General features: G+C 43.7%; 1 protein-coding gene across 1 annotated transcript in view; it reads right to left on the bottom strand.

Annotated features, from left to right (window-relative positions):
- COG3 (component of oligomeric golgi complex 3) overlaps positions 1–13,069 on the bottom strand; it is a 24,870-nt gene extending 11,801 nt beyond the window's left edge. The window contains exons 1-9 of the mRNA XM_070751462.1: positions 12,887–13,069; positions 10,551–10,697; positions 8,854–8,915; positions 7,569–7,734; positions 5,525–5,599; positions 4,543–4,635; positions 4,137–4,262; positions 2,155–2,235; positions 999–1,042 (exon numbers count right to left, since the gene is read on the bottom strand). Of these exons, the coding sequence (XP_070607563.1) occupies positions 999–1,042; positions 2,155–2,235; positions 4,137–4,262; positions 4,543–4,635; positions 5,525–5,599; positions 7,569–7,734; positions 8,854–8,915; positions 10,551–10,697; positions 12,887–13,012 (920 nt within the window). The 5' untranslated portion in view covers positions 13,013–13,069. The remainder of the gene's footprint in view (positions 1–998; positions 1,043–2,154; positions 2,236–4,136; positions 4,263–4,542; positions 4,636–5,524; positions 5,600–7,568; positions 7,735–8,853; positions 8,916–10,550; positions 10,698–12,886) is intronic.
- Positions 13,070–13,100: the final 31 nt, after the last annotated feature.

A 13,100-nucleotide genomic window follows, 5' to 3' on the forward strand; every position in this document is an offset into this window, starting at 1 on the left:
CTAGCAAAATTTTCCTTGCTTCCGTTCCATTGTTAGAAGCAAAAGAAAGGAATATAAAGTTGGCTTTTATTGATTGTGGCTAAAATATGGAATAGTTTCCTAACATTCTGGAAGCCTGTATGGACTCTTTGCCAACATTTGGACAGAAATAACGATTTCTGGATGGGTAAATGGAGAGTGTGGGAGCATGCAATCTCATAGGGGACGAGGAACCATTAATCTGCCTCTACCTGTTGCAAGGAAGACCCGGGGGGTCGCTTCTCTATTCCTCTCCCCCCCCCCCCCCCCCATTTCTCTTCCTTTCTCCCCATCTTTTTTCCTCTTTTCCTTTTTTGCATTTTGCATTTCTTTTTTCCTTCTAATTTCAGTCTGCACTGGCTTCTAGCAATGTAAAACCGTTCAATAAAAAGTATTTTTAAAAAGAAAGTGGCCCAGTGCTGCTGCTTAGGCAGAATTTAGCAACTTTAGGGAGTATCTTTGGCGTGTCACTCTCTTTCTACGGGCTCCAGGACAGGAGGAAAGGCCCTGCAATGGACTGAAATGATCCTGGGCCTAAAGGATCCCTAGCACTCCTCCATGTGGTTCAATGAACTACGGAAATGGGAACAGGTTTTTGAGACGTGCAATGAGAATAACTGGGAGACCAGAATCTAAAAGCGGCTGAAGGAGATATTGGGATCTTCAGAGGGGGGGGGGGGGGGGGGATTCCAAGGGCTGATTCCCAAACTTCCTCTCTAGGTGGCCTCTTGCATGCCTTTTGTCACTGACTCAAAAGTTCACCATGGATGTGCTTATCCTCATCGTCCTTCAGTCGCTGGCAAGGCCATAAAGAAGTGGCCTGAACTGGTGGGGCCAAAGGAGGCCCAGGAGCCGCCTCCCCCACCAGGCCTGCTGCGCTCAAGGAGGGAATGGGGCTCAGGGGGCACCTTCTTGGGCCTCAACCCACAGCATAGGATTCTGCATTCATTTTAATATAAAATGCTAATAAGTCTACGTACTCTGGCATTTTCTCCGAACGTTGCTCGATTTGTTCAAAAAGTGTCTAGGGAGAGAAACAAGGAGGGGGGAAAAGGTAAATGATCCCTCTAGTAAAAAAATTCCATCTCAACTTTCTTCTTTTGGTCCCTTTCAGACACCCAGAACGGTTGTTTTTTGTATTGGGTTTTATTTTAGTTCTCTTGATCTTTAACTGTATTGTATTATTTTTTATTTTGCCAATATTTTATCTCTGTAAGCTGTCCTGAATCCGCAAGAAGGCGGCCTAAAAATCTAATGAATGAATGAATGAATGAATGATGATAATAATAATAACAGTAATAGTAGTAGTAGAAGTATTTTTCTTCCTATGTATTTGTGTATTGGACAAATGAATAAATAAAAATAAATAAATAAATAGTAGTAGTAGTAGTAGTAATAATAATAATAATAATAATAATCATCATCATCATCATCATCATCCTCATCCTCTCTGTGCTCCAAGAGTCTCCTCCTTTGTGAAGAAATATTTTGGAATTTCCCGTGAGAAAAGTCCCACCTTTCCGTCTCGGCCCCGAGTCTTCGGAGAGAGGCCGCATACAAATCCAATAAGCTATAACTACAAACTCTTTTCCTCTGCAATGCTTTCCATTCACACCTCCCAGTGTTTTAGAAGGAGAAGGGCTGGGTATAATTTCACGACGCAGGAGTGAAAGGATATCAAATCCCAAATGGAAAATCCAAACAGGACCAGGCGAAGCAGCTAATCCCGAAGCAAAGCCAACACAACAAAAGTCTGACTCAGAAATACGTGGAAAGGCTTCACTGGATGCCCATCAACTAGGACCAGGCAAAACGAACCCTCTGCTGGTGGAGCTGGTGGAGCTTTTGCTTCAGCTGCACTGCAGTGGTCCAAGAACCACCAAGGCCTTTACAACAGAAGCATGTTTAGCCCCCACCCACCCTCGCCTGGGGCCGGAGACCCAGTTTCTGGACTTGGATGTCAGCACTAAATACATCTGTCAAGCGTGAGGGTCTCCCAAGAGGCCTAGATGAACAAAACAAGTAGGCTTATAAATTAAATAAATAAAGTTTGGTTGGCGTATGAATAGCCTTTCACGATACTGTCGTATTCCTTCTGACCCCCCCCCCCCCCCCCCCCCCCGCTGTTTGTCTTACCCGGACTTTGGGTGCAGCGGCTCTGAACTTCACATAAAACAAAGTGAAGGCGTTGTCTGAATTTGGAGCCACCAAGGGATCCTGAAAGAAACAGAGTGTCACCTGCATGCTGTGTTATCGCACAACGGGGAAGGGCGGGGGGGAGAGAGGGGGAGACCACTTACGCCAGGGGGGGGGGGTTCCTCAACCTTTCTAATGCTGCGACCCCTTCATACAGTTCCTCATGCTGTGGTGACCCCCAACCATAAGTCTACCACCAATTCTCCCAACAGAGCTTGAAGCTGATTGGCAGGGAGGTCAGAGGGACACTCCCACTGTCAACGCCTGATTGGTCGGATTGCCAAAATATGTTCCAAGGTGCCGGAAGAGAAGCTTGAGTTTCTAACACCAGGGGAAACGTGTCTTTCCCCCCAGGGTCTTCTTAGGCAACCCCTGTGATATGGTTGTTCAACCCCCAAAGGGCTTCTGACCCCCAGGTTGATTTACACAAACCCACAGAAGACAGAGAGGATCCCAAAGCTTATATACATTGTTAAAAAAAAAAAAAGTAAAGGGAACCCTCAAATAGCACATGCTAGATCTGAATGGATGAAATATTCTCACTTAATCCTTTGTTCTGTACAAAGTTGAATGTGCACAAGAGCAGGTGAAATTGACTGTCAATCAGTGTTGCTTCCTAAGTGGACAGTTGGATTCCACAGAAGTTGGATTGACTTGGAGTTATACTGTGTTGTTTAAGGGCTCCCTTTGTTTTTTTGAGCAGTGTATATGTTTTCTTCCCCCTGACTCTTCCAATTGTAGAGAATCACTCTGGAGGGCCATTTCAGAGAATTTAGAGCCCAGCTTTTCAGAAACTCTGTCTGGGTCATCATTTTAAAGGAAGCAGCAACTATTACTCCTTGGAGATCCTGGGCAGTTCACAAGCCGTCCCCCAGCAACCCACCTGACGACCTAAGCTTCTTCTCAAAGTGTGGGCAGGAGGCGGCCTGAGGGACACCCCCCCCCTTGCTCCTCTGAAGCCCAGCCCTGAAAGGCCAAAGGAAGACGGAGAATGCCCCCCAGGGACATCACAGTGCCCACTGCCACCTGTCTGTGACATCACAGAGTCTCAGAGAAGCCTCCAAGGAAGGGAGGCAGCCGAGCTATTCAGGAGCCCCCGGGGGAAACGGCTCTGAAGGAGGCCGGGGACACCAAATGCAAACCCCGGTTCCAGAACGGAGGGATCGGCTGAAGAATCAATCCCTGGAAACACAAACTAGGAGCAAAAGTGGGAAGTGCAGTGAAGAGCTTAGAAGCAAGACTTCCCTAGCCATAGCCTCCCCCTCTTTTAATGTTCTTATTACTAAGTATTTGGTTTCTTTGTTGTAGGTATTTATTTATCCTTGTAAGCCTCCCTGAGTCCCACTGGGATTGGGTGACATAGAAGTCAAATAAATTTAATTAAATTAAGATTTATATACTGTTTTGGAGGCCTCTGTAGCCCTCTCTGACCGGTTCAGAGTTAGCCTCTTGCCCCCAGCAATCTGGACTCTCATTTTTTTTGACCTCAGAAGCCCGGAAGGCTGAGGTCAACCTTAAGCCGGTCAGGATCAAACTAGGGATACATAATTCTGGGTGGAAAAGTGTTTGATCTATTTTGGGCTTTTCTGAATCCAATTTTCTACCCAGATTATTGGGGGCAATATACAGATTTCTGTAAACCGCTTAGAGAGGGCTGTGAAGCGGTATATAAGTCTAAGTGCTCTTGTTATGTCTTTGCCCCAAATGTGAATCCTACCAAAATGGACAGGGGTCCCAGGTGAACACAGAAGACCAACAGTAGGTAGGTATTTCATCCCACAGAAAAACACACCATTTGACCCCCCCCAAAGAGTTGCCCATCCTTGCATCACCAATAAGACATTGTTAAAGACATTGTTTGCAGACGATTCTCTCTGGACACAGATCTAACACCATGGAATACACACGGGTGGGCAGCCTACCCTCTTCATCAACTGACTGGTGAGGTTCTGCAGGGCGTTCACCGTGTGGGCTTTCATGAGATGCACCGCTTTCGAGAGACACTGGTTGCACTTGGCCAGATACACAGCACAGTCCCGAAAGTTTGGCTGCAAAAGGAGGAAAACAGGGACCACAAATGAAGTTAAATAATGAATAAAGGGAAGCAACGTGCAGAAACAAATTAAAAGCAAACAAAAATGCCCTATTTGCCAGAGGCCTAAGTCAGGGGGGTGAACCACCTGGGCAGCTTTGAGACCCGTGGACGTATGCGTGTGGGGGGGGGGAATTCTAGGAGTTGAGCCCCACGGGTGTTAAAGTTGCCAAGGTGGTTCACCCCTGACCCAACTGCTGGAAACAAAGGAATCAAAAGATACGAGCAGGACTTACATGGGCGGAAACATACGCCATGCAGTCGTCCAGCTTGTTCAGCATCGGGAGGAAACTTTCACTGCTGACCGACAGCGTTGGGGAATTCAGTTTCTTGTTGGAGGCAAAAGAAAGAACAGGAATCAATGAAAATGTACAACCATTATTATGCAACATGCTTTCTAGCGTTTTAAAAAAATAACACTTTTTAACACTATTTTGTCCCATTTCTGAACTACTTTTCCGTATTCTCTTTGGAATGACCACTTTTAATCTTTTAAAACGTTTCCACCTCTCACCCACGTGAAAGAATTAGGAAGCACCACGCACAGCCCTTCCAGGGGCTTGGAAAGGATGCCAGCTGGTATCTCTAGGACAGGGGTCTCCAAACCTTGGCCCCACTTTAAGCCTGGTGGACTTCAGCTCCCAGAATTCCCCAGCCACCTCTGGAGGAATCTCTGCACGTGGGTGGAATTTCCACCGCCCAAAAGTGCAGCATCAAATGGCTGCCGCTTACAACGGCAGTGGTGGCAGCCCCCCCCCCCACCTTGCCGTCCTTAGACGAGCCCTAGACAGTTGTGGCATCCCGGCTGGTGGGTTGCCACCTGCCGTGTCTGCTGGCACTCTGGGTCATCTGGCAAGTGCCCCAATGGTGAACCCAGGGACACTGCAAAGGCTCTGCAACTATTGGAGCCCTCCCCACCCGCGTTCAGCACCACGGGAACTCTCACGGGCCGCGGAGGGAGCGCTCCTTCACCTGCTCCACCATCTGCCACCCTCTATTGTCTTAACTGTCTTATTGTTTTAATGCAGAGCTTTTCCCCTTGTTGTCTTTAGAGAGGAAATTAAAACCCCCCAAAGAACAAAACCTTACCCATATTTACTTGAAAGAAAGTTTTAATGAGTTCTATGTATGTCTCTGTTTACTAGATTTCAACTGTAAAACACTAATGATTAAATGGTTTTTTTTAGAAATGGTGGTGGGCTAAGCAACTATACCTACTGTGTGAATATTTTCCAGTTCAATGAAATAGGACAGTTTCTGATGGATATTTTCTGCCAGGTCCACGAGCTCTGACTATTTAAAAAGAAATGAAATATTTATTAGCAGGTAATTAAAAGCACATTATCATGTACAACATGGAATCACCTCCAAAAAAGCACAGATTTACAGACTATTAAATTTATATTAGCATTTTAGCGTAGTTCCTAACATTTTGCTTGGATATAAACTTGGTATGACAGTGTTACGCATAAGAGAGCAACACTATTATAGTGAACTAAGTTATTCAATTATTTCTTAATTCATAATTAAGATCCAGATAGCAAGTTGCACTAGAATGAGATCCCCTTGGGGGGGGGGGGGGGTGTCAGTATCCCAGTAGTGGCCTAGAAACCAGGGAGATGGGGAGTTCCAGGCTGTTAGTGTGGGGGTAGGCAAAGTTGGCTCTTTTATGACTTGTGGACTTCAATTCCCAGAATTCCTGACCCAATCATGCTAGCTCAGGAATTCTGGGATATGTCACAGAACAGACTTCATGAACTCCATCTGTATAGTCTAGAGGACAGAAGGGAAAGTGGGGACATGATCAAAACATTTAAATGTTAAAGGGTTAAATGAGGTTCAGGAGTGTTTTTAATAGGAAAGTGAACCCAAGAACAAGGGGGCACAATCTGAGGTGAATTGGGGGAAAGATCAGAAGCAACGTGAGAAACATGATTTGACTGAAAGGGTAGTAGATGCTTGGAACAAACTCCCAGCAGACATGGTTGGTCAATCCACAGAGCCTGCCTGGGATAAACATAGATCCATACATGAAATAGTAGAAGGGCAGACTGGATGGACCAGGAGGTCTTTTTCTGCCGTCCATCTTCTATGTTTCTAAGAGCCAACTTTGCCCACCCCTGTAATGAATGAGGGGGAATGCAGATTGCTGCCAAAAATACAGCAGTCAATATTCTCAATACATATACAATGCAAGTCTTACTCAATACATATACACCTAGTTCTTTCTAGACACAGTAGTCCTAATAGTCCTATAGACAAAGCAGCATAGAATCAGAGAGACATCAGGGGAAGGTCTCCAAGCTCTACAGCTCCCAGAAGGAGAGATGCTGCCTGACTCTCTCTTACAGCTGATTGCCACACCAGCTCTTAAAGCAGCAGGGTGCCAATTCCTTTAGCCATACCTTGCTGATTGAAGTTATAGATTGTAAAGCCCAACCAGTTATCTAGGCATGAAAGCATGGAGGCCTTTGGGCCAATCCCTCTCTCTCAGATCAATCCACCTCACAGGGTTATGGTGGGGAAAATAAGAGGCAGGAATATTAGCTATGCGTGCCGCTTGGCCTATATATAATTGTATCTAAATTACATATAAGAGGCAGGTCAAAAAGATCACTATGTTAACAATGCTTCTTCCTTGTCAGGCGTTTGTTCACAGTGGTAGACCACTATCTGTGCAACAGGTGTATTAAAAGTTTATTAAAAAATTATGGAATGTGCAGAACTTGATATGATGACTAAACGCTTGAATAACCAAGTAGAAACAGAATATTATAAAATATGGAACAAATTATATGAATGGTGGGATTTTAAAAATAACAACAAAAGTTAAAGTAACAAGAATTTAGAATTTCTTGAATTTATAGCTTTGAAATTTTATAAGTTAGAGTTTAATAGTTTAAAAATGTTTATAATAGAATAAACTTAGATATGTTATTTACTATATTTTTTTGAATAAGCATTTTATAGGCAAAGTAATTAAATTAACATATAGAATTAAATTTAATAAATATCTAATATGAATGTATGTTATTTTTCTATTGATCTGATTATAGTTAGGTCTTTCTTTTTTGTAGTAGTTAGACTTCTAAGATAAGCGGAGCAATGGCAGCTCCTTGAGTGTTCAATGTCTTTGTTTGTCTTTTAAAAAAAATTCAATAAAAATATTTTTTTAAAAAAAATAAAATACCTAGCCTAAGGAATGGGATGCTGGACTGTTCCAAAACATGGATTCCTTCCCCTTGGGGCAGTCTGAGCTTACCTGCTCTTTCAACAGCTGCTCGCAGGCTTCGTGCAGGGTCCCTGTTTTGGTCGAGACGAAGAGGTACTGCTCCTGCAGTGACTGAAGGTGCTGGAGCGCACAGTTCACATCAGTCAGGATGGCGTCGCACTGCTCCTCGAATCCAGAGTAAGCTTCCCTGGCCAGCCTGGGAGAAACACACAAACCACACAGCGCCCTTCACGTGCTTGCAGTAGCAATGGGAGAACTGACAAAGCAATGCAGACGTTCTGAGCTGCCTCTTGTAGAGCTACTGCCTGCAGTACAACGTAGGGTAATGTGAAGACGGTGCTGCAGAGGTTGGTGACCAATCAGCCGCTTGCCAAACTCTCTCCAGAATGATGGGGACTTGGGAGGGGGGATTTTCATGGGGGAACAGATGCAGCCACAAAGCATTCTTTCTTCGAGGGGTTCAAGGCCATCCTAGGCCCACCCACCTGGACGGAAGTGGAAGGAGGACTGGCCACACTGGCACAACCTGAGTGGGCAACGTGAGAATTTTGTGGGTGGAGGGGGGACACACACAAGAGACGTAAACTTTCAACTGGGTGGGAAACTCAGATTCGGGCTTCCCAGTGTGGGTGCCAGGATGGCTCCGGCAACAGATTGGCCCTTTGAGGAACACTTTGACTTGGACTCTGATTTAGTTTCGGTGTTACCTGGAACCTTGACAGGTAATTCTTTATATACCATGGTTCATTTGGGAAACTGGGACACATGGATGAGGGAGGGAGTAAAAAAGAGAAAAGGTTCTTTGAAAAATCAAGAGAAAATAGCTCTGTGCAACCTGGAGAAATAACAGAACAGACACAATGACTTTAAGATATCAAATATCTTGCTGGATACATGGAAGGAAGAAAACAATGCTAAGTGTACAAGGTATAAGAGGAACGAAAGCTATCTCAGATGCTTCAGTCATTATTGGTGGATATTGCACATATACATACACATATGACGGTCTTGGCATATTCGGGTTTCTTCCCGTGTAGGATTCAGAAATTTCTGGCGACGTTTCGACGAGGTCTCACTCGTCATCTTCAGGCTGGTGCTTCTGTCCTTGTTCTAGGGCGAACAAGGACAAAGGACAAGGAACAAGGACAGAAGCACCAGCCTGAAGATGACGAGTGGAACCGCGTCGAAACATCGCCAGAAATTTCTGAATGCTACATGGGAAGAAACCCGAATATGCCAAGACCGTCATACCTGTACCCGTGAAAATCTATGAAAACATATACATATATATATACTTACATATACATATACATACCTGTATTTGGTCTCCTCATCTTGATCCATCTGTGTGTGAAGTTGATCAAACCATGAGAAGAACTAGACCAATGTAAAGATAAAGCTCTTAAAAATCATCCTTAACTCAGAAGAACCAGAAAATTGTGTTCTTTTTATTGTTTTCTATCCCGTAAAAATGTTGGAAGAAATATTTTAGGAAAGGATTTATCAAATGTCAATAAAAAGTGGAAGAGGGCTGCATCCCTCCCTGCCCCCCAATTCAACTGTATCCACTTCTTGGATAAGGGCCTGCCTTTCGTAAACTCCTCAAAACCCACCTTTGCCGTCAGGCATGGGGGAACTGAGATATCTGCCCCGAGCCTATACAATTTACGTATGTTATGTTTGTACGTATGTCTGCTTAATAATGGGGTTTTAAAAATATTTTAAATTGTAAATTATTAGATTTGTTACAAACTGTTTTATTCTGTTGTGAGCCGCCCCGAGTCTACGGAGAGGGGCGGCATACAAATCTAATTAATTAATTAATTAATTAATTAACAAACAAATAAATAAAATAAATAAATAATTTTTTCTTGGTTTCACACAAGCAGTTTAGCGTTGCCTCCTTCCAGGGGCTGACGGGAAGTGAGTAGCCCAAGGTCACTAGCTGGTCTTGTGGCCAAAGCAGGACTGCAACTCACGTGTCTCCCAGTTTGTAGCCAGGTGCCTTAATCACTTCACCAAACTGGCTCTCAGCTACTATTACTATTTGCATAAACTTGTGGATTCTTCCCTTTCAAATGCCATCAGTTTTTTTCCTCCCAAGCCAAAGGGAGTGAAATCTACATCAAGGTCACTTGAAAGCCCACTCTGGAGTTCTGGGGGCAAAGCAGATCATCTGACTCCTCAAAATGACCCAACTGAGGAAAAGAGAGAGACAAGTGGGACCGCCTTCTGCCGCACGAATCCCAGCAACCAGTTAGATCCCACAGAGTGGGCCTTCTCCGGGTCCCGTCAACCAAACAATGTCACTTGGCGGGACCCAGAGGAAGAGCCTTCTCTGTGGCGGCCCTGACCCTCTGGAACCAACTCCCCCTAGAGATTAGAATTGCCCCCACCCTCCTTGCCTTTCGTAAGCTGCTTAAAACCCAACTCTGCCGCCAGGCATGGGGGAACTAAGATACACTTTCCCCCTAGGCCTTCACAATTTTATGTATGGTATGTTTGTATGTATGATTGGTCTTTATATAATGGGTTTTTAACTGCTTTTTTAGTACAGTATTGGATTTTGTTGTACTGTTTTACTGCTGTTGTGAGCCGCCCCGAGTCTGCGAAGAGGGGCGGCATACAAATCCAATAAATAATAATAATAATAATAATAATAATAATAATAATAATAATAATAATAAAGTGCACCAACCATCCAGGAACTGCTTATTTCAGCCCCAACTGGAATTGGAAAGCTAATGGCCCAATTAGTAACTAGAGCTGTGCAAGAGGATATGAATGAAATGACCACTTGCTTGTTGCTGCTGCCATCCAAATCTCCTTAAATCAAAGGCGCCTTTTCCTGGTTCTGGCCAGTCAAAGAAAAACAGGAATTCTTCCTATGTGATCCACTCACTTTTTCCTTTTGCAACTGAATCTCTGCACAACTACTCATGTATGGTAGGGGGTATTTGTGTGTGCGTGTGTGTTATACCAGAGAGATCTTGTGGCTTGTTTCTTTTTTACCTGCTGCGCCGTTTCAATTCTTTCATTTTCCATGCCAAAAGAAGAGAATCCTTTCAAAAGAATGTTCTCTGTAGACTCTGGCAATGTGGTGGTCAGCGTGACTGTTAATGATGGGTGGACAAGGCTATTTAAATCTTCTATGGGTAGCTGTTAAAAGAAAAAAAAACCCCTTCAGTTCCCATCCTGGGAAGCCCGTAAGCCTCCTGGCAGTTGACAGTATTGTACAAGTAAATCATGTCTGGTTGCTAAGGGATAAAATATTGAAGCAAAGTCTTTAAATACTATACACATATATACAATACATACATTTAAATCGAGTCATATTTAAATACCAAGGGAGAATCGGACCCTGATAAACACAACACAAGCCTTGAGTAGCAATAAGAATCACAGGGTCCAAGAGCCAGACTGTAATATTAGACTGCAATTGACATTCAGATCATGCTAAAAAAGCCAAGCTGCATAATTTTACCCAAGATGTAATTTTGACATCTTAAATCCCAAATAATATTGATAAAATTTTTCACTTTCCTTCCCCTAGTTTCTGTACATTCAGCTTTCAGAATAATAGGATGTTTAAATCAAACAGACAAGTTGCGCCATATCTAATCCTATTCCAGTTAAGAGCACTGTACCCCAAGGCAGCGTATTTGAACCAGCACTCTTCATACTCTACGTAATTGACCTTTGCAATCACAACTACGTTCTCTTCACCGACGATGTAAAACTTTTCAACACCACCGATAACACAGCTACTCTCCAGAGAGACCTTGACTTTGTGTCTGAGTGGTCAAACATCTGGCAACTCCAAATCTCAACCAACAAATGTTCTGTCCTGCACATTGGCAAAAAGAATCAGAACACCAAATACAGTACAAGCTGAATAAACAAGACCTTGCAGACAACCCTCATTCCGTAAAAAATATTGGAATATTCATATCAAATGACCTAAGTGCCAAAGCCCCTTGCAACAACATCGCCAAAAAGGCTTCAAGAGTTGTTAACCTAATACTACTACTACTACTACTACTACTACTACTACTACTACTACTAACCAGAGCATACAAAACTTTCACCAAACTAATGCTTGAATAGAGCTCACCTGTCTGGAACCCACACTGCATTTCGGACATAAACACTCTAGAAAATGTCCAGAGATACTTTACGAGAAGAGCCCTCCACTCCTCCACTCGCAACAGAACACCCTACGCAACTAGACTCACAATCCTAGGTTTAGAAAGCTTAGAACTACATTGCCTTAAACACGACCTAAGCATAGCCCACAAAGTCATCTGCTACAATGTTCTTTCTGTCAACAACTACTTCAGTTTCAACCACAACAATACAAGAGCACACAACAGATACAAACTCAAAGTAAATCGCTCTAAACTCGACTTCAGGAAATACGAGTAATTGATGCATGGAACTCACTCCCTGACTCTGTGGTATCGTCACCAAACCCCCAAAACTTTACCCTTAGACTGTCCACTGTTGACCTCTCCCGATTCCTAAGAGGTAAGGGGCATGCATAAGTGCACCAGCGTGCCTTCCGTCCCCTGTCCTCATGTTTCTCTTACTAGTATCATGTACACTGTTCAAAAAAAATAAAGGGAGCCCTTAAACAACACAATGTAACTCCAAGACAATCCAACTTCTGTGAAATCCAACTGTCCACTTAGGAAGCAACACTGATTGACCCTCAATTTCACCTGCTGTTGTGCACATTCAACTTTGTACAAAGTATTCAATGAGAATCTTTCATTCCTTCAGATCTAGGTGTTATTTAATTGTTTCCTTTATTTTTCTGAGCAGTGTATATGAATATTATTATATCTTTGTATACCACCAATATGTACTTGACAAAACAAACAAAGTCTAATTGTTTTATGTAAACAATACAATCAAATCAGATTTACAGCCCAATAAAAGAGAATCTTTGTAGTTTTAATAGTTTTATATTGTTGTTCGCCGCCCAGTCTGAAAGGAGTTGGGCGGCCTATAAATCACATGCATTATTATTATTATTATTATTATTAATAATATAATAGATTTGTATGCTGCCCCTCTCCGCAGACTCTTATTTAATAATTTAATAAATATTTATTTAATAAATATTAAATATTAAATAAGTAAAATTAAATAAATAAAATTAATAAATACGTTTAAATAAATAACATTGAATAACAAACAAACGAGTCAATCTCTTCCCACTGACAACGCAGGGGGCTTCCGCGTGGCCTCCTTTCCTCCAGCCCACCCTGAGCTGAGGTAAATAAGCGGGGGATCTGATGCTGCTGCTGCTGCCGCCGACGCGGCCTACCTGCCTTCATACCTACCTCGGGCGGGAGGGGCAGCCCCGGCGAGGCGCCGCGCAGTTCCAGCACCGAGTCCCGCTGCCGCTCGCTGAGGGGCGCCAAGGGCCGCTCGGGCCGCTCCCACCAGCTCAGCCGCTCCGCCGCCATTTTGGGCCCCGGCCAGCCAGCCAGCAGCGCCGACGAGGCGGAAGGAGAACCCCGGCGACCTACGGAAGCCGAAACGGACCAGATGGCC

This window comes from Erythrolamprus reginae, chromosome 4 (assembly GCF_031021105.1).
Source record: "Erythrolamprus reginae isolate rEryReg1 chromosome 4, rEryReg1.hap1, whole genome shotgun sequence".
Lineage (NCBI taxonomy): Eukaryota > Metazoa > Chordata > Lepidosauria > Squamata > Dipsadidae > Erythrolamprus > Erythrolamprus reginae.